This window comes from Leucoraja erinacea, unplaced genomic scaffold (genome assembly GCF_028641065.1).
Source record: "Leucoraja erinacea ecotype New England unplaced genomic scaffold, Leri_hhj_1 Leri_415S, whole genome shotgun sequence".
Lineage (NCBI taxonomy): Eukaryota > Metazoa > Chordata > Chondrichthyes > Rajiformes > Rajidae > Leucoraja > Leucoraja erinaceus.
The window spans coordinates 77,416-99,094 of record NW_026576316.1 but is presented as its reverse complement, the minus strand read 5'-3'; the positions used below and the strand labels follow the sequence as shown (position 1 = coordinate 99,094).

Sequence of the window (21,679 nt, the reverse complement as noted above, 5' to 3'; positions counted from 1 at the left end):
ACGGGGGAGGGGGATGTAAGGGCAGGAGGGAGTTACAGAGACAGGGAGGGGGTGTGAGTGGTGGGTGGGTGGTGCTGGGGTGAGGATGGTTCTTCTCCCTGACCCGGACCCCTTGCTCCCCCAGAGGGTGTATCGATCAAGGTGTTCCTGCGAGGCCGCCCCATCACTATGTACGTGCCGCTCAACTTCCACAACTACGAAGAGCTGAGGACCGAGCTGCCGGCAGAGAGACTCAAACTGGACTGGGTGTATCCTCCGTCCCACACGCGCATCAGCCCTCCCCGACCCCACTTCTCCCCGAGCCAACCCACTCAACTCCCAGACCCACCGCTCTCTCTCCCTCTCACCCCACTCCCCCCCCCCCCGACCCACCCCACTCCACTCTCAAATCCTGCAGACTGGGAATGCCGGGTGCCGCGGTCAGTCCCGGACCAGTGCCCACTGACCGGTGGGTATCAGATTCAGATTCAATTTTAATTGTCATTGTCAGTGTACAGTATGAACTGAGGTGAGGGTATGATTGAGGTGCAGCAGTCAGTCCTGGGCTGGTGCCCACGGACCGTGAGTGTGGCTGGCCGCGGGTGGGCGAGGTGTGGGTCAGTCCCAGGCCGGTGCCCACTGATGGTGGGTACGGGAGAGGTGCCGCGGCCAGTCCCATCAGGTACGGGACAGTCCTGGCCGGGTTGAGAGCGAGAGTGGTTGGCTCCTTGACGCAGCGCCAGCTATGGTTACCGCGGCAAGGACTCTCGCGGCAATCTACACCTGCTGCCCTCCGGGGAAGTGGTCTACTTCATCGCCTGTGTGGTGGTGCTGCACGGCATCGAGACGCAGACACAGCGGCATTATGTGCGGCACACCGACTGTGTGCGCTGGTGAGTTCCGTCGTGGGGGGGGAGGGGGAGTCAACGAGGGGCCGACAATATCTGCGGTGCAGGAGTAGAGGCCATTTGGCCCTTCGAGCCTGCACCGCCATTCAATATGATCATGGCTGATCATCCAACTCAGTATCCCATCCCTGCCTTCTCTCCATACCCCCTGATCCCTTTAGCCACAAGGGCCACATCTAACTCCCTCTTAAATATATCCAATGAACTGTGTGGCCTCAACTACCTTCTGTGGCAGAGAATTCCACAGATTCACCACTCTCCGTGTGAAAAATGATTTTCTCATCTCGGTCCTAAAAGACTTCCCTCTTATCCTTAAACTGTGTGACCCCTTGTTCTGGACTTCCCCAACATCGGGAATAATCTTCCTGCATCTAGCCTGTCCAACCCCTTAAGAATGTTGTAAGTTTCTATAAGATCCCCCCCCTCAATCTTCCCCAACAAGGGGAAGAAGCTGTTCCTGAGTCTGGTGGTGCACGCTTTCAAGCTTCTGTACCTTCTGTCGGATGGCAGCAGGAAGAAGGAATGACAGGGTTGGGACAGGGACACGTCTTTGATTATGATGACTGCTTTTCCGATAACGGCCACCACCAGATTCAGGACCAGCTTCTTCCCCGCTGTTATCAGACTGCTGAATAGTCCTCCCATTAACTGGGGGTGTAGATCCGATCTTCCAGCCTACCTCATTGTGGGTCTTGCTGTTTTTTCTCTGCACTTTCTCGATTGCAGTAAGACTATATTCTGCACTCTGGTATTTTTCTTTGCACTACCAGTTATATTTCTCTGTGGCTTGATGGCATAGTATGGTATGATAGCATGCAAAGTTTTTCACTAAACCACTAACAATAATACATCTAAAGACACACAAAATGGTGGAGTAACTCAGCGGGTCAGGTAGCATCAGGTAACAGGGATAGGTGATATTTTGGGTCTTTAGACGTTATAGATACAGCATGGAAACAGGTCCTACATCCCACTGAGTCCACGCCGACCTGCGATCACCCCACACACTATCCCACACACACAGGGGACAATTTACAATTTTTACCAAAGCCAATTAACCTACAAACCTGCACATCTTGGGAGCTTGGGAGGAAACCGGAGCACCCGGAGAAAACCCACGTGGTCGGGGAGAGAACATACAAACTCCGTACAGACAGCACCCGTAGTCAGGATGGAACCCAGGTCTCTGGCGCTGTGAGGCAGCAACTCTACCGCTGTGACACTGCGCCGGACTTGGGCTGGGACCTTTGGCAGCCGAATCCATCTAGCACTGTGTGTTACTCCAGCACTTTGCGTCTTTTTGTTGACATCTGCGGTTCTTTGTGTCTCCGATGAAAACCAACGCATTCAAGCTTTTGTATCATGGTTGAGATGACAATAATAAACATCTCAATGGAGGGGGGGGAGGAAGAGTTGGTGATTGAGGAACGGCGCGGGGAGGAGGGAGGGGAACAGGATTATTGGGGTGCTGGGTTTTCTCAACGATGAACGGGGAGGAGGAATTGGGAAGGGTAGGGCCTGGTGCTGATTTTGCCAGGTTGGTTGGTTTTGCCAGGCACCCTCACCGCCTCTCCCTTTCACCCCCACCCTCCCCACCCAGTTTGGCCATTCACCCGGACGGAGTGCGGATCGCATCCGGACAAGCTGCCGGGGTTGACAAGGACGGCAAGGTGAGAGGTCTGGCACTCATCTCTGACCTTTCACCCTGCGTTAAAGGTCGCAGGGACGGGGGGGGGGGGGGTACGCGGCATGGGGGAGGGAGGGGAGGGAGACGGGGAGACATGGGTGGAAGGGGAGAGTTAGGTGGGAGGGAGTGATGGAGGGGGAGAGAGAGGAGAAGAGTATTGGAGAGAGTGGATGGGGAGAGAGAGAGGAGAAGAGTATTGGAGAGAGTGGATGGGTAGAGAGAGAAGAGTATTGGAGAGAGTGGATGGGTAGAGAGAGAAGAGTATTGGAGAGAGTGGATGGGGAGAGAGAGAAGAGTATTGGAGAGAGTGGATGGGTAGAGAGAGGGGACAAGGGGGTGAGGAGGCAAAGGGGGGGGCAGAGAGAGAGAGTGAGAAGAGGATGGAGAGAGGAACAGGGGAGAAGGAGGGAGGAGGGACCAAGGAAGGAGAAGGAATGTGGGAGAGGAACAGGGTGGGGGGGGGGGGTATGTGGATCGGTGGTGTGGGCACTGCTAATGTCCTCCCTCTGCCCACAGCCACTGCTGCCCTCTGTCCACGTCTGGGACTCGGGCACCCTGCAGACCCTGCAGCACATCGGTTCGGGCAGCTTCGAGAGAGGAGTGGGCTGCCTCGCCTTCTCCAGGGCCGTGAGTTCTCACTCCTCACACTTATCCTGTCTCTCTCCCCTTCCCTCCTTCCTAAGACACCCCCCTACCCCTCGTTCCCTCCCCCTTTCCTCTCGTTCCCTCGTTTCCCCTCTCCCCCCTCCTTTCCCCACTGTGATCTCCCCCTCGTTCCTTCCCCTTCTCTCATAGAAACAAAGAAATTAGGTGCAGGAGTAGAGGCCATTCGGCCCTTCGAGCCTGCACCATTCGCCATTCAATATGATCATGGCTGATCATCCAACTCAGTATCCCGTACCTGCCTTCTCTCCATACCCCCTGATCCCCTTAGCCACAAGGGCCACATCTAACTCCCTCTTAAATATAGCCAATGAACTGTGGCCTCGACTACCCTCTGTGGCAGAGAATTCCACAGATTCACCACTCTCTGTGTGAAAAAATTTCTTCTCATCTCGGTTTTAAAGGATTTACCCCCTTATCCTTAAGCTGTGACCCCTCTCCTACTGAATTCCCTCTTTGATTCCACCCCTCCCCTCCCCGGCCTTATACTGCCCCTCCCCATTGCACTGACCCCCTGTATCCTCACTTGACCTCTGACCTCCTGGCGGGCTGTATTGCAGGACGCGGGAAGCTTCCTGTGCGTGATTGACGACTCAAACGAGCATGTGATGTCGGTGTGGGACACGGCCCGCGGCTGTCGACTGGCAGAGACCAAGGTTCGTGCCCCCGATATGTGGGGGGGTGGGGGGGGTTAGCGAGGAGCCGGTACCCTCTTATCCCATCCCAGCCTTGAGGAGAGAGGTGTGCTGGGGAGGGGTGGATGAGGGGTGACTGAACCTTGGCGAAGTGAGGGGTAATCTTCCTGACGTGTAGAAGGTACAAGATGAAATAGGTGCAGGAGTAGGCCATTCGGCCCTTCACTGTGATCATGGTTGATCATCCCCAATCACTACCCCGTTCCTGCCTTATCCCCATATCCCCTGACTCCGCTATCTTTCAGAGCCCTATCAGCTCTCTCTTGAAAGTATCCAGAGAATCGGCCTCCACCGCCCTCTGAGGCAGAAAATTCCACAGACTCACAACTCTTTGTGTGAAAAAGTTTTTCCTCGTCTCCGTTCTAAATCGCTTGCCCCTTATTCTTAAACTGTGGCCCCTGGTTCTGGACTCCCCCAACATCGGGAAATTGTTTTACTGCCTCTAGTGTGTCCAATCCCTTAATAATCTTATAAATTTCAATAACATCCCCCTCATCCTAAATTCCATTGTATATAAGCCCAGTCGCTCCATTTTATCAACATACGACAGTCCTGCCATCCCGGGAATTAACCTCGTGAACCTACTCTGCACTCACTCAATAGCAAGAATGTCCTTCCTCAAATTTGAAGACCAAAACTGCAGAAATAGGCCCTTCGGCCCATCGAGTCCACGCGGAACACCATTCACACTCGTTCTATGTTATCAACTCCTTACACGCTAGGGGGCAATCTAGCAAAGCTAATTAACCTACAAAACTGCACGTCTTTGGAGTGTGGGAGGAAACCGGAGCACCCGGACAAAACCAACGCGGTCCCAGGGAGATTCTGCAAGCTCTGTACAGACAGCACCCGAGGTCAGGATCAAACCTGGTCTCTGGCGCTCTGAGGCAGCAGCTCTACCCACGTTGTCCCCTGATAATGGAGGCACAGAGAAAGTGAACGCTCATAGTCTTTTTGCCAGGGTAAAGGATTCTAAAACTAAAGGGTAAGAGGAGAGAGATTGAAGAGGAACCTCAGGGGCAAATTCTTCACTCAGAGGGTGATCTATATCTGGAACAAGATGAACAAAGTGGATTTACAATTAGGATTTTTACACTTTTGCACAGATTTTAAATGTTTAGTAGCGAGGAACAGTCAGTGCGTTATTCAGTCAGTGGAAAGACTATAGAGGAGCATGGACCAAATGTAGGCTAATGGGATGAGCCCAGAATGCCAACTTGGCTAGTGTGGACAAGGCGGGCCGAAGGGCCTGTTTCCATGTTGTACAGTTCGATGACTGCAGAAACATTTGGTGGGGAGGGGAGCGGGTTGGGAGGGGGAGGAGATTGGGGACATAAGCAGGGGTGGTGTTGAGGAGGGGTAGTGTTTTGGGGTGCTAGCAAAATCTGTGTAGGGGCTGACTCTCTCTATCTCCCCCCTCCCCGACCCACAGACCACCAACGAGTCGGTGCTGGAGGTGGGTTTCCACCCAGCAGACAACGGGTGCATCGTGTCGTGTGGCAAGTCGCACGTCTACTTCTGGAGCTGGAATGGAAGCAGCCTCACCAAGAAACAGGGCATCTTCGGGGTGAGCGTCTAGTGGGGTTAGGGGAGGATGGATACTCTCCTGCCCCCCCCCCCCCCCCCCCCGACAGCTCGGCGCACCTTGTCACCGCCCCACCGCAGCTCTCCCTCCGCTCCGCCCCACCGCAGCTCTCCCTCCCGCGGCAGGCAGGGACTCATCTGTGCCCACCATCATGTTGCAGAAGTACAAGAAGCCGCGCTTCATCCAGTGCTTCGTGTTCTTGCCGAGCGGCGAGGTGCTGACCGGAGACTCCGAGGGCAACATCCTCGTCTGGGGCAAGGCTGCCGCTGACACCAAGACGCTGGGCAAGGGGGCCAAAGGTTAGGAGGGGCGGTGAGGAGGGAGTGTCGCGCTGTGGGAGGGAGGGGAGGTGAGGAGGGAGCACTGTTCTGTGGGAGGGACGGGAGGTGAGGAGGAGGCAACGGGCTGTGGGAGATGGGGAGAGAGTGCCGCGCTGTGGGAGGGAGGGGAGGAAGGAGCAGGCGATTGAGGGTGAGTGTCTTAATCTCGCCCCATTTCACGATGTCTCTCTTCACATTCCTGCCGACTCTCCCTACCCTCTCTCCTCCTCCCCCCCCTGCCTATTCTCGCTGTCTCCCACACAGAAACGTACCAGATCGCCAGGCAGGTGAAGGCCCATGAGGGCAGCATCTTCACGCTGTGCGTGCGAGGGGACGGCGCTCTGCTGAGTGGCGGCGGCAAGGACAGGAAGGTCATCCTCTGGGGACCAGACCTCACCGTCCAGCAGGAAACCGAGGTCAGGGCTGGGATGGGGGGGGGGGGGGGGGTGGGAATGTGGGAGAGCGGAGTTCGGGGGTAGGAAAGAGAATGGGGGGAGGTGAGGGGGGATATTTGGTCAGAACGGGGGGGGGGGGGGGTGAGGTGGGTGGGAATGTGGAGAGCGGGAGTTCGGGGGTAGGAAAGAGAATGGGGTGGAGGTGAGGGGGGATATTTGGTCAGAGCGGGGATACCGTGGGGTGGGGGGAAGGGGGAGGTGTCTGGTCTGAATGAGGAAGAGGGGTGAGTCACCAGCTCGGACCCTGCCCTGACCTACAGATCACGGAGCGGGGTATTGGGGTTAGGGGTGATGGCCGGGGGTTGGGACGGGGAGTGAGGGGTGAATCCCCAGCACTGACCCTGCCTTGGCCTACAGATCTCGGAGTGGGCTGGCCGGGGGTATTGGGGTTAGGGGTGATGGCCGGGGGTTGGGACGGGGGTGAGGGGTGAATCCCCAGCACTGACCCTGCCTTGGCCTACAGATCTCGGAGCGGGCAGGGGCGGGGTATTGGGGTTAGGGGTGATGGCGGGGGGGTGTGGCCGGGGGTGAGGGGTGAATCCCCAGCACTGACCCTGCCTTGGCCTACAGATCTCGGAGCGGGCAGGGGCGGGGTATTGGGGTTAGGGGTGATGGCCGGGGGTGATGGGGGGGGTGAGGGGGTGAATCCCCAGTACTGACCCTGCCTTGGCCTACAGATCTCGGAGCGGGCTGGGGGCGGGGTATTGGGGTTAGGGGTGATGGCCGGGGGTTGGGACGGGGGTGAGGGGTGAATCCCCAGCACTGACCCTGCCTTGGCCTACAGATCTCGGAGCGGGCAGGGGCAGTGCGGACCCTGGTGCAGGGAGCAGGGGACGAGCTGCTAATCGGAACCACCCGCAACTCCATCTTGAGAATAGAAACATAGAAACATAGAAACATAGAAATTAGGTGCAGGAGTAGGCCATTCGGCCCTTCGAGCCTGCACCGCCATTCAATATGATCATGGCTGATCATCCAACTCAGTATCCCGTACCTGCCTTCTCTCCATACCCCCTGATCCCCTTGGCCACAATGGCCACATCTAACTCCCTCTTAAATATAGCCAATGAACTGGCCTCAACTACCCTCTGTGGCAGAGAGTTCCAGAGATTCACCACTCTCTGTGTGAAAAAAGTTCTCCTCATCTCGGTTCTAAAGGATTTCCCCCTTATCCTTAAACTGTGACCCCTTGTCCTGGACTTCCCCAACATCGGGAACAATCTTCCTGCATCTAGCCTGTCCAACCCCTTAAGAATTTTGTAGATTTCTATAAGATCCCCTCTCAATCTCCTAAATTCTAGAGAGTATAAACCAAGTCTATCCAGTCTTTCTTCATAAGACAGTCCTGACATCCCAGGAATCAGTCTGGTGAACCTTCTTTGCACTCCCTCTATGGCAATAATGTCCTTCCTCAGATTTGGAGACCAAAACTGCACGCAATACTCCAGGTGTGGTCTCACCAAGACCCTGTACAACTGCAGTAGAACCTCCCTGCTCCTATACTCAAATCCTCTTGCTATGAATGACCCCCTCCCCCCTCCAAACCGGGCCCCGATGCCCCCTGCAACCACCCCTTCCCCGAGACTGCCCCCTCTCCTCTCCCCCCGTGACCCCTCTCGGCCCACTTCCCACGACTGACCCCTCTCCCCACCCCCTCGCCCACTGGCTTTCTCTGTGACCACCCCCCTCCCCTCCCGCTCCACCCACAGCTGCCCGTGATGGACCCCTCTCTCTCTCTCTCTCACCTCCCGGCCGGCCTTCCCTGTGACTGACCCCTCTCTACCCAATGCTGCCCCGTGACTGACCCCTCTGCCCTCCTCCCCCCCCCCCCCCCCCCGCCGGGCCACACGGACGCGCTGTGGGGACTGACCACACACCCGTGCCGCGACCTGTTCCTCACCTGTGCCCACGACCGCCGCGTGTGTGTGTGGGATCTGGAGCATCACTCGCTAGCGTGGAGCCGCACCCTGGAGGTGAGGGGTGGGCCTGTGTGCGGGGGGGGTGCACAGGGGGAGGGACTGAGGTGGGCACATGGGGGAGTGGAGAAGAACCCTGAATCCGTGGGGCGTGAGGAGGGAATGCTGCGCTGCGGGAGGGAGGGAGGGAGGAGCGGTGAGGAGGGGGTTGACCTGTCTATCGTTCCACAGGCGACGGGTCTGTGCGCTGATTTTCACTGCAGTGGGACAGTGGTGGTGGTCGGACTCCAGACGGGAAGGTAAGTGAGGTGGGGGTGGGGGGGTGGTGCCCTGCCCTGCTATTGCCTCTCAGACTCATCACCTCCCCGGGAGTGCGGGCCGCGGAACTGTGGGGTGGGATTGTGGACGGGTGACCAGTCAGTCCCGGCCCCACTTCTGCAGGTGAAATGTCTCATTTAATTTAGTTGAGTTTAGAGATACCGTGCTGAAACAGGCCCTTCGGCCCATCGACCCCCGCACACTAACACTACCCTACACACACTAGGGACAATTTACATTTGCACCAAGCCAACTGACCTAAAAACCTGCACGTCTTTGCTGTGTGGGAGGCAACCGAAGATCTTGGAGAAAACGCACACAGATCAATAGAAGTTAATGGCCGCGGGACAATTGTTATCGCCCGCCGGGGGCTCTGACTTTGACTCTGACATCGGGGGAGAGTGGGAAGTGCAGGGGAGAGATACGTTTTTTTTGCCTTCCATCACAGCGAGGTGGAGATGCGCTGTGATGGATGTCTGTGTAAATTGTGTTGTGTCTTGGGTCTTTTTTTCCTTGTATGTATGACTGCAGAAACAACATTTCACTTGAGCCTCTATGAGGTTCAAGTGACAAATAAATTGTATTGTATTGTATTGTAGACAATAGGTGCGGGGTAGGCCATTCGGCCCTTCGAGCCAGCACCACCATTGAATGTGATCATGGCTGATCATCCCCAATCAGTACCCCAGGTCACAGGGAGAACGTACAAACTCCGTACAGACAGCACCCGTAGTCAGGATTGAACCCGGGTCTGTGAGGCAGCAACTCTACAGACCGCGGTGCCACCCATGTGCTTGCCTCCCCCAACCCTCCTGTATCCTCCATCTTTCCCCCACCGTCTCTCCGTCTACCACCCTCCTCTCACTTTCCCTTCATCTCCCCGTTTCCCCCCCCCCACCTCTCTCTCCCCCAGGTGGGTGGTGCTGGACTGTGCGACGCAGGAGGACGTGTGCAGCACGGTGGATGGTAACGAGCAGCTCTCGGTGGTCCGCTTCTCCCCAGGTGAGGATTCCCCCTGCATTGCAGGATGGGGAGGGGGGGAAGGACCGGAGCAGGGCTGGTGAAGGTAGGAAGGGAACAGGAATCCACATCTAGGAGGAGGCCATTTGGCCCATCAAACCCAGAATGGCTTTAAACAGCACTCAGTTGTACAGGGTCTTGGTGAGACCACACCTGGAGTATTGCGTACAGTTTTGGTCTCCAAATCTGAGGAAGGACATTATTGCCATAGAGGGAGTATAGAGACGGTTCACCAGACTGATTCCTGGGATGTCAGGACTGTCTTATGAAGAAAGACTGGATAGACTTGGTTTATACTCTCTAGAATTTAGAAGATTGAGAGGGGATCTTATAGAAACTTACAAAATTCTTAAGGGGTTGGACAGGCTAGATGCAGGAAGATTGTTCCCGATGTTGGGGAAGTCCAGGACAGGGGGTCACAGCTTAAGGATAAGGGGGGAAATCCTTTAAAACCAAGATGAGAAGAACTTTTTTCACACAGAGAGTGGTGAATCTCTGGAACTCTCTGCCACAGAGGGTAGTTGAGGCCAGTTCATTGGCTATATTTAAGAGGGAGTTAGATGTGGTCCTTGTGGCTAAGGGGATCAGGGGGTATGGAGAGAAGGCAGGTACGGGATACTGAGTTGGATGATTAGCCATGATCATATTGAATGGCGGTGCAGGCTCGAAGGGCCGATTGGCCTACTCCTGCACCTAATTTCTATGTTTCTATGGCGTGTCACTCAACTGAGCTACATAATGGGAGGGTGGGGGTGGGATGCCTCAACCCGGACAGAGTCTAGAAACTCACTAGCCCAGTCTAACCCCCACCTTCCCCTCAATCCAACCCCCCCCCCAAAAAAAAGGTGACGCCTTGGGTTTGGACCCTTCTTCAGACTGTGGTGGGCGAGGTGAGAGAAGGCCAGAACAAATCCGCGCCAGCAATAGATAACCTCAGGAAGGGTGGAGCCCACAACGGTCCGTGTTGGGTGGGGAAGGTGTGATAACAAGAGGGACACACGTCTGAAGAAGGGTCGCGACCCGAAATGCTCCAGATATGGTGCCTGTCCCGCTGAGTTACTCCAGCATTTTGTGTCTATTTTCAGTGGAGCAGTCCTGAGTGGTGCACCATCTACCTCATTGGCGACCCTCTGACTATATTTAGCCAGTCTTTTCTACAGATTATCTTTCACCAAACATTATTCCCATTATCCTGCATCTGTACACGGTGGACAGCTTGATTGTAAATCGTGTTTGTCTTTCTGCTGAGTGGATAGCACGCAACAAAAAAGCTTTTCACTGTACCTCGGTACACCTGATCAAACTAAACTATGGGGAAAACATGCAAAGCACACACACACAGACATACACACACAGAGACACACACAATGCATTTCGTTGTCTCTGTACTGTACACTGACAATGACAATTAAAATTGAATCTGACTCTGAATCTGACAGAGACACAGACACACACACACATACAGAGACACACACAGACACACACACAGAGACACACACACACACACACACACACACACACACACACAGACAGACACACACACACACACAGACACACAGACACACACACATACATACACAGACACACACACACACACAGACACACACACAGACACACACACACACACAGACAGACACACACACAGACAGACAGACACACACACAGACACACACACACACAGAGACATACACACACATACACAGAGACACAGACAGACACACATACACAGAGACACAGACATACACACACACACACACACACACACACACACACACACACACACACACACACATACACAGACACACACACACGGTCAGGATATCACCCGGGTCTTTGGTGCTGTGCGGCAGCCGTTCTACCCGCTGTGGCAGCTGAATAAAACATTGAACAAAACAATAAGCGCTGGAGGAACTTCACAGCACCAGACATTTCTTTAGGGTATGGAAACTAAATGAAGTGATAAAAAGACATAAAGTGTGAGAGTCACAGCAGGGCAGGCAGTATCTCTGGAGAACGTGAATAGGTGACGTTTCGGTCAGGACCATTTTTCAGACCCTTACTCCTTACTTTGTCCATTTTTAAATCAGCATCCGAATTCCTGGTGTCTACGTTGAGTGATAGGGGGGAACGTTTCACAGATGGGTGAAGTAAGTGACAAAGGCTAGAGGTGAACAGGAGACCACTGGTCTTGGATGGGGAGATGAGACCAGGGGTGAGAGGGGTGGAGGGTGGAGGTAGCACGACCTGTCCTCGGAGATCCCACACGAGTAAATTCTGCCTTGTCCTTCCGACAGACGGAAATTTCCTGGCCGTTGGTTCCCATGACAACTACATCTACCTCCACACTGTGAGCGACGGTGGCCGTAGGTACAGTCGCTACGGCAGGTGTACGGTAAGCAGGGAGCGCCACGCTGCGTGCGGGAGGGGCGGTGAGGGGCGGTGAGGAGGGAACGCCGTGCTGTGGGAGGGGAGGGGAGGAGATGGGGGAACGCTGTGCTGTGGGAGGGGAGGGGAGGAGGGAACAACATGCTAGGGGAGGGGAGGGGATGAGGGAACGTCGTGCTGTGAGAGGGGGAGGGGCGGAGATGAGGGAACGCTGTGCTGTGGGAGGGGAGGTGAGGAGGGAACGACATGCTGTGGGAGGGGAGGGGAGGGGATGAGGGAACGTCGTGCTGTGGGAGGGGAGGTGAGGAGGGAACGCCGTGCTGTGGGAGGGGAGGGGCGGTGAGGAGGGAGCGCCGTGCTGTGGGAGGGGCGGTGAGGAGGGAACGGCGTCCTGAGGGAGGGGCGGTGAGGAGGGAGCGCCGTGCTGTGGGAGGGGCGGTGAGGAGGGAACGGCGTGCTGTGGGAGGGGAGGGGTGGTGAGGAGGGAGCGCTGTGCTGTGGGAGGGGAGGGGTGGTGAGGAGGGAACGCTGTGCTGTGGGAGGGGAGGTGAGGAGGGAACGCCGTGATGTGGGAGGGGCAGTGAGGAGGGAACGCCGTGATGTGGGAGGGGCAGTGAGGAGGGAACGCCGTGATGTGGGAGGGGCGGTGAGGAGGGAACACCGTGCTGTGGGAGTGGAGGGGCGGAGGGAGGAGGGAACGCCGTGATGTGGGAGGGGCAGTGAGGAGGGAACGCCGTGATGTGGGGGGAGGGGCAGTGAGGAGGGAACGCCGTGCTGTGGGAGGGGAGGGGCGGTGAGGAGGGAACATTGTGCTGAGGGAGGGGAGGGGCGGTGAGGAGGGGAACGCCGTGCTGTGGGAGGGGAGGGGAGGTGAGGAGGGAACGCCGTGCTGTGGGAGGGGAGGGGGGTGGTGAGGAGGGAACGCCGTGCTGTGGGAGGGGGGGGTGGTGAGGAGGGAACGCTGTGCTGTGGGAGGGGAGGGGTGGTGAGGAGGGAACGCCTGTGCTGTGGGAGGGGCGGTGTGGTGAGGAGGGAGCGGCGTGCTGTGGGAGGGGAGGGGAGGAGATGAGGGAACGCCGTGCTGTGGGAGGGGAGGGGCGGTGAGGAGGGAATGCCGTGCTGTGGGAGGGGAGGGGGTGGGGTGAGGTGAGGAGGGAACGCAGTGGCTGCTGGTGCTGGAGGGGGAGGGGAGGGGAGGAGGGGAGCGCTGTGCTGTGGGGGAGGGGCGGTGAGGAGGGAGCGCAGGGGCTGTGGGAGGGGTGGGAGGGGGGAGGTGAGGAGGGAATGCGTGTGCTGTGGGAGGGGAGGGGCAGTGAGGAGGGAACGCCGTGCTGTGGGAGGGTAGGGGAGGTGAGGAGGGAGCGCAGTGCTGCGGGAGGGATAGCCTTGTGCCCGGTCTTGCCTTGGTGGCAGGTCCTGGCGCGCTGCCACCATGGTGTTGAGGGCACTGTGCCCCTAACCCCGTCTCTTCTGTGCCCAGGGCCACTCTCGTTTCATCACCCACCTCGACTGGTCCCAGGACAGCTGCTTCATCATGTCCAACTCGGGGGCGACTACGAGATCCTCTACTGTAAGTGGGGGAGAGGGGGGGGAGGTGGGCATCATTCCTGTGTAAAATGTGGGTGAGGGTGGGCCTGCATGTCAACTGGTGGTGGGGGGGGGGGGGTGAATGTCACGCAGCCACGGGGAATAGGGCAGAAAATACAGCAAGATTCCATTGCAGTGACATTGGTACCTATCTCATCCCCCTATGTCCAACCTTGTAATACAGAGGGTAATACAGAGGGTAATACAGTACCAACAGCAGCCACGGTTCAACAGCAGGGTGCTCCCTCCTCACCGCCCCACCCCTCCCACAGGACGGCGCTCCATCCTCACTCCATCCCCCCCCCTCCCTCCCTCCCGCAGAGCAGCCTCCCTCCTCACCCCCCCCCCCCTCTCTCCCTCCCGCAGAGAGCAGCCTCCCTCCTCACCCCCCCACCCTCCATCCCGCAGAGCAGATCCTCCTCCTCCCTCCTCCACCCCCCTCCCTCCCTCCCTCCCGCAGAGCAGCCTCCCTCCTCCCCCCCCCCCCCCTCCCTCCTCACCGCCCCACCCCTCCCACGGCACGGCACTCCATCCTCACCCCCCCTCCCTCCCTCCAGCAGAGCAGCCTCCCTCCTCAAAAGGGTGCTCCCTCCCCCCCCCCCCTCCATCCCGCAGAGCAGCCTTCCTCCTCACCGCACCCCCCCCTCCCTCCTCCTCCCCCCCCCCCCCCCCCCACACAGTACGGCACTCCATCCATCCCCACCCCCCCCCCTCCATCCCGCAGAGCAGCCTTCCTCCTCACCCCCCCCCCCCCCTCCCTCCCGCAGAGCAGCCTCCCTCCTCACCCCCCCCTCCATCCCGCAGAGCAGCCTCCCTCCTCACCCCCCCTCCCTCCCGCAGAGCAGCCTCCCTCCTCACCCCCCCCTCCCTCCCAGAGCAGAGCAGCCTCCCTCCTCCCCCCCCCTCCATCCCGCAGAGCAGCCTCCCTCCTCTCACCCCCCCCCCCCTCGCCGCAGAGCAGCCTCCTTCCTCACCGCCCCCCCCTCCCTCCCTCCTCCCCCCCCCCCTCCACTCCCGCGCCACGGCATGTGTGACGGTGGGCCCGCTGTGTTACAGGGGACATTGTCGCTGGGGGCAAGCTGATCAGGAACCGGTACGAGTGCAAGGACCTGGAGTGGATCTCCTACACGTGCGTGCTGGGCTTTCACGTTTTCGGTAAGCCCGCTGGCCCAGCCTGTGAGTGTGGGGTTGTCGGACAGGGACGGGGACGGGGGGAATGGAGGAGGGGCACTGGAATTCACGCTGGCTCCTGTCCACGGTCAACTCGAGGAGCCAAGTCTCCTGCTAACTGGGTTTTCACAGTATTAAATGGGAGAGAGCTGGAGGGGAGAGGATGATAATGTTCTTTTTCATTGAATAAATATGGTACAGCACTGGAACAGGTCCTTTCGTCCATGCTGACCAAGATGCTCCATCTAAGCTACTGCCACCTGCCCACGTTTGCCCCATTTACCTCCAAAGCTTTCCCATCCATGTACCTGTCCAATCATCTTTTAAATGCTGTTATAGTACCTGTCTCTGGCAGCTCAAGCCATTTTCCGGTGATCCTGTGAGCCCTGCGTAGTTCCACTTATCCCCCCTTTCTCTCGTTGCAGGAGTCTGGCCGGACGGTTCTGACGGGACGGACATCAACGCGCTGTGTCGCTCCCACAACGAGCGGGTGGTGGCCGTGGCTGACGACTTCTGCAAGGTCCACCTCTTCCAGTATCCATGCTCCAAGCCCAAGGTCAGTCGGAGCGCCGGGAGCAGGAGAGACATCACGCCCTTACCTCCCTCCCCAGACTTCTCCACGGTCGTCACCTGCAATCTTCTGGAAAGGCTGCTGCCTGTTTGAGGCCTAGTCATTCTGAGTTGGCTCAGTGGAGGATGGATTGAGTGGTCAGTGTCTCAGGGCCACACTGACCACAGTCTTTTTACAGGCTGACCACACTGGCTGTAAAAAAAAAAGTGCTGGAGTTACTCAGGAGGTCAGGCAGCACCTCTGGGGAACGTGGACAGGTGACGTTTCAGGGCCGGGACCCTTCTTCCGATGAGGAGAGGGGCGGGGAAGAAAGCCGGAAGTGAGCAGGGGGCAGGACGAAGAATAGTGAGCGATAGGTGGATTAAGGTGAGGGAGAGGTTTTGATAGGCAGATGTTTGTACAAAGACAAAAGGGGTGAGATAAGGATAGAAGTGTGAATTGTGAAGGACTGCTTCAAATCTTCAGCAAAACTCCAGTCACTGGTACATTTGGCATCCGACCAGGCCCTTCGGCCTATGTCAACCAGCAATTGTATGTTTTGTTATTTATTATTATTTTTATGTGTATTATTAACATTATTGTGTATGACTGCAGGCAGGGAGAGGGAGAGGGGTGAGGAGAGGGAGATGGAGAGGGGAAGGAGAGAGGGGTGGGGTACGGGAGGAGAGAGGGATGGGGAGAGAGGTGTGAGGGGGATGGGGAGGGAGGGGAGGAGGGTGATGGGGTAGGGGGAGGGAGGGGAAGAGAGTGTGGAGGGAGGGGGGAAGGGGTAGGGGGGAGAGAGTGGGAAGTGGATGAGTGGATAGGGAGGGGAGGGGTAGAGGGGTAGGGGGAGTGGTGGAACAGGGACAGAGGGGAGGGGAAGGGGTGGGGGTGAGAGGGGAGGGAGGGGGAGAGGGGTGGGGAGGGAGAGGGGGGGGGAGAAGTGGAAGAGTGGGGAGGGAGGGGTAGGGGGAGTGGTGGAAGAGGGACAGAGGGGGAAGGCGGCGGAAGGAGAGAGGGAAGGGGGTGGGGTAGAGAGGGAAGGGGGGTGGGGAGGGAGGGATGGGGGTGGGGAGGAGGAGAGGGAGAGGGGGAGGAGAGAGGGGTGGGGGAGGGAAAGGAGAGAGGGGAGGGCTAGAGAGGTGTGGAGGAGGGGGGAGATTGGGTACCACCAGTTTAAATTCCATTTTGGAATATTTTGGAGGACCAAGAACCAAGAGCACGCCGTACACTAGCACAATCCTACACACTAGGGGCAATTTACAGAAGCCAATTGACTTACAAACCTGCACGTCTTTGGAATGTGGAGGAAACCAGAGCATAGAGAATACCCATGTGGTCATAGGGAGAAGGTACAAACTCCATACAGACAGCACCCGTGGTCAGGATTAAACATGGGTCTCTGCCGCTGTAAGGCAGCAATTCTACCGTTGCTCCACTGTGCCGTCCTAAAGGGGCAAACTCCCAATATATTATTAAACTCAAAAGACCAACACATATTCATGCCAGCTGAACTAGTTTTTACGGAGGGCTTTTGAAGTAATTCATAACAACACTGGAGGTATGGTTACTGAATTGAATGATTTTAATGTATTTTCTGACATGGACAAAATGGACTTCTGTATAAACAGAAACCGTTTGTTTACTGGGCACAGCCAGTACAAAAGTTTTACTTAGAACACAAAATGCTGCATCTCTGGAGGACGTGGAAAGGAGACATTTTGTGTCGGGACCTTTCTTCAGACTGATGAAGAAGTTTGAAATGAGTGCAGATTTATATTTTTTTAAAAGACACAGAAGTCTGAAGAAGGGTCCTGACCCGAAAATGACCTAAACATAATAGTCACTAAATGCTGGAGTAACAGTGTAGAGTATATTGTAAAACACTAGTATAGGGTGTGTGCATTTTTGTTTTGGTGTTTTACAATATACTCTACAGGCAACATCTCTGGAGAGACAGAATGGGTGATATTTCAGGTCGAGATGTTTAAGAACGAAATGCAGATGCTGGAAAATCGAAGGTGCTGGAGAAACTCAGCGGGTGCAGCAGCATCTATGGAGCGAAGGAAATAGACAACGTTTCGGGCCGAAAACTTCTTCAGACCTTCTTTCAGGTCAAGATCCTTCTGCAGATCAGTATCTGCAGTTCCTTCATACACAATCGCCTAATCCTGCCTGATCCGCTGAGTTACTCCAGCATTTTGTGACTTTTTTTGGATATAAAACACGTTGTGTCCCAGCATTACGATTGTGTGCCTGCAGTGACCATCTCGTGCCTGTGGGGAGCAGTGTTGAGCATGCGGATGATCACTAACACTGCTCCCCTCTGTTGCACCAGCAACCATTCATTGCCCTGAGGAACACGGCGTTTGTTTCGAGCTGACTGAGGGTGGGAGACGTCCGGTGCGTGTTGGGTGTCTGACATTTAAACAATGCAGTGAAGCGAGGAAGAAAGACGTGACAGGGATGGGAAAGGGAGGCAGAGAGTTGCACAACATGGAAACAAGCCATTCGGCCCAACACATCCAGTGAACCATCCATATCAATCTCATTTCCTAGCCCTTGGTCCACAGGTTCTATACTGAGGTAGTTGAAGTTCTTTTCTTGGCATGTCTTAAATCAGGGCACTAACTTTGCTCGATTCACCTCCAATTGATAAAGGCAGCTTATTCACCCTATCCCCCTCATGATTTTATACATCTTTATAAGATCACCCCAGCCTCCTGCACTCGAAGGCATAAAATCCTAGCTTGCCCAACCTCTCACTGTAGCTCATGCCCTTCATTCCTGGCAACATCCTAGTAAATCTGCACTCTTTCCAGCTTAATGACATAGTTCGTACAGCAGGGTGACATGAACTGAACACAAAACTCCAAGTGCCGCCTCACCAGAGACTTGGACATGAGACATTTGGAGTTGGTCGCCTGTCCAGATGCTGCTTGAAGTGCTGAGTTCCTCCAGCACTTTGTGTTTTGCTCAAGGTTCCAGCATCTGCAGTTCCTTGTGCCTCCACAAACTGCAGTCACACCAACATCTTTCTTTGCAAACAAATCGAGAGATAATTACACTGAGGACATTGGTGGATCGTGAACAGAATGGTAATGTAGTCGTTTGGACAGGTGCATGGATAGGAAAGGTTTATGGGCAGGTAGGAATAGCATAGATGAGGCATCTTGGTCAGAATGGGCGAGTTGGGCCAAAGGGCTTGTATCTGTGCAGTGTGGCCCTATGAACTCAGCGGGTCAAGCAGTATCTGTGGAGGGTATGGACAGATGATATCTTGGCCTGAAGTTGGACCGAAGGGCCCGTTTCCTAGTTCTATGACTCGCTAGAATTTAGGAGATTGAGAGGGGATCTTATAGAAACTTACAAAATTCTTAAGGGGTTGGACAGGCTAGATGCAGGAAGATTGTTCCTGATGTTGGGGAAGTCCAGGACAAGGGAGTCACAGCTTAAGGATAAGGGGGAAATCCTTTAAGACCGAGATGAGAAGAACTTTTTTCATACAGAGAGTGGTGAATCTCTGGAACTCTCTGCCACAGAAGGTGGTCGAGGCCACAGTTCATTGGCTATATTTAAGAGGGAGTTAGATGTGGCCCTTGTGGCTAAAGGGATCAGGGGGCATGGAGAGAAAGCAGGTACAGGATACTGAGTTGGATGATCAGCCATGATCATATTGAATGGCGGTGTAGGCTTGAAGGGCCGAATGGCCCACTCCTGCACCTATTTTCTATGTATCTGATATGATATGCCATTTATTGTCACTATACATGTACAGTGAAACTGAAAGCTGCTCGTACTCAGTGCATACATACAATTTAGCACAAAAAACAAGAAACAGAAAAAACAAAAAAACAGAAGGGAGATGGGGGGGGGGGGGGGAATAGGTGCACAAATTCTGCGGCGCTACATACATATATACATATATACAGATGGAAGTCCGTGTTGGGCGGTGTAGTCAGTGCATGTGTGAATTTGAATTTATAGTAGATATAATTCTCGGAAAGCAACTATTCCTGAGTCTGTTTGTCCTGGATTTGATGCACCTATAGCGCCTTCCAGAGGGCAGCAGGTCGAACAGTCCAAACGCAGGATGGGAGCTGTCTTTGATGATATTCTTTGCCCTGCTAAGGCAGCGGGAGGTGTAGATGTCCATCAGGGAGTATGTAGTTTAGTTTTAGAGATACAGCATGGAAACAGGCCCTTTGGCCCACCGAGTCTGCGCCACCCATACACTGGTTCTATCCTAAACACTAGGGAAAATTTACCACAGCCAATTAACCTACAGCACTGTTCATCTTTGGAGTGTGGGATGAAACAGGAGCACCCGGAAAAAACCCACGGTCATCGGGAGAACATACACTCCGTACAGACAGCACCTGTAGTCAGGATCGAACCTGGTCTCTGGTGCTGTAAGGCAGCAACTCTACCCACTGCGCCACCGTGCCACTAGCCTTCGAACATCTATGTGAAAGGTTGCAGGCGAAGTGGTGTCTCTGGATTCCCGGTGCCGGGCTGGGGTGGGTGAATCTCCCATGGCCAGTGCATAATCTGATACCTCTGTCCTCTATTTGCCCGCAGGCTCCCAGCCACATGTACGGTGCGCACGGCAGTCATGTCACCAATGTTCGCTTCACGCACAACGACAGTTATCTCATCTCCACCGGCGGCAAGGACACCACCGTGATGCAGTGGCGAGTGACCAGTGGCCGGCTGGGACACAGCACCTCCGTCTCCTCCGCGTCCGCCTCCTCCCTCGACCTACTGCCCGGCAGCACCTGAGGCCCCGCTGCTGCAGCCCTCCGCTTCCCCTCATCCCCCCCCAATCTTTCCCTCTCCTGTCACCCAATCGTCCCCTCTCCTGTCACCCAATCTTCCCCTCTCCTGTCACCCAATCTTCCCCTCTCCTTCCTCCTCCCTCACCCGACACCCCTCGTCCTGCCTCACACCTCCATCTCTTCTCTCCTCCTTTCTTCTTCCTCCCTTACCCCCATCTCCTCCCTAACCCTCCCTTTTCCTACCGTTTCATAGCTCTCTCCAGATCTTATCCCTTTCCCACTCCCTTCTCCCTTCCCCTGCTCACCTCCGCTCCCTCCCCATCCCTTCTTTCCCTTTCCTCCTCCCCGTCTCCGCTCCCTTCTTCCCATCTCCTCCCCCTCTCCATTTCTCACTCCTTCCTTTTGCACTACTCCCTCCGCCTCCTTACTCCCTTCCTGTTCCCCTATCTCTGCTTCTACCTCCTCCCAAAACCCTCTCCCTCCTCCCCTGACCTTGCATCCCTCCCCATAGCTGCCCCCCCTCCCCTCACTCCGGAGATGAGGATTTTCCTGGTTCGGGTACATCCTTACTCGGACCATTCTGACACGTCTCAGGGAGACCTCCGTTAGCACTCAGCACCCCACCCCCTTCCCTCCTCTCTCTCTCTCTCTAGCCTCTCCTCGTCCTCACAACTGGATAGGTGGCAGGGGGCGGGTGTGGAGATGTTGCCCCGGGGGTAGTATGGTGAATGGGAAGGGTGTAGGCATGGATTCTGATAGTGTCGCTCAGTCCACACTGGACTTCCCTTCATCTTCCCAGCCCCTTTGGTTTTCTTGGGGGTCAGGAAAGCAGTCTTGAACGTCTGGACAAGGAGATGAACGGCAGGGCAGGTGATCCTGTGGGCGGCTAAGTAGAGGGTTGTGGGGAAGCGTGAGAGCCCCCCCCAGGCAGTGCCAAGGGTAGCTCCTTGGACCTGGTACCCACGGGTGACTGGCTGTGCCCAAAATTGATTGAAAGGAGGACAGGAAGCCAGCATTGTGCTGTGACTTGTAACCACCTGACAGGTGGGCAGGTTGTTGGAATGGCAACCATCCCCTTCCCCATGGCATGGCATGGGTAATCAGGAATCAGGGAGGAGCCAGCCTCCCTCCAGTCTCTGACACTGCAAAGCTAACTCTTAACATTCCTGGATGTCGTTTTTATTGTAAAAATTATCAATCTCATCAGGTCCTGTTTTATTTTGTTTGGGAGATTTGTTTATATATAAGGGTATTAGTAAAGAGCCTGATATATGTCAAAAGGATCAAAGCGGGATACACGCAGACTAGATGATTGTAAACAGAAAATATATATTTTCCCATTGAAATAAAGCCTGATTTTAACAATGTTTAGTTCACCAGCAGCCTGTGAATCTTTTGCTTTAGTTTTAGTTTTACAGGTACAACATGGAAACAGGCCCTTCGGCCCACCCGGTCTGCACTGACCTGTGCACACTAGTTCAATGTTATTCACTCCCTCCGCAATTTCACAGCAACCAATTCAGCTACAAACCCGGACATCTTGGGTTGTGGGAAAATAACCCACGTGTTCATCGGGATAATGTGCAAACTCCACAGGGACAGCACCCAAAGTCATGATCAAACCCAGGTATCTGGTGCTGGGCTGTTTAGTTGAAATGGT

At 55.4% G+C, this 21,679-nt stretch overlaps 1 protein-coding gene across 1 annotated transcript in view; it reads left to right on the top strand.

Annotated features, from left to right (window-relative positions):
- LOC129693753 (echinoderm microtubule-associated protein-like 3) overlaps positions 1-21,393 on the top strand; it is a 34,703-nt gene extending 13,310 nt beyond the window's left edge. Inside the window, 18 exon segments of the mRNA XM_055630524.1 lie at positions 125-248; positions 723-872; positions 2,488-2,557; positions 3,091-3,201; positions 3,798-3,893; positions 5,365-5,499; positions 5,678-5,816; positions 6,102-6,253; positions 7,077-7,166; positions 8,098-8,265; positions 8,440-8,507; positions 9,440-9,528; positions 11,841-11,938; positions 13,412-13,477; positions 13,480-13,501; positions 14,575-14,673; positions 15,114-15,244; positions 19,823-21,393. Of these exon segments, the coding sequence (XP_055486499.1) occupies positions 125-248; positions 723-872; positions 2,488-2,557; positions 3,091-3,201; positions 3,798-3,893; positions 5,365-5,499; positions 5,678-5,816; positions 6,102-6,253; positions 7,077-7,166; positions 8,098-8,265; positions 8,440-8,507; positions 9,440-9,528; positions 11,841-11,938; positions 13,412-13,477; positions 13,480-13,501; positions 14,575-14,673; positions 15,114-15,244; positions 19,823-20,023 (2,009 nt within the window). The 3' untranslated portion in view covers positions 20,024-21,393.
- Positions 21,394-21,679: the final 286 nt, after the last annotated feature.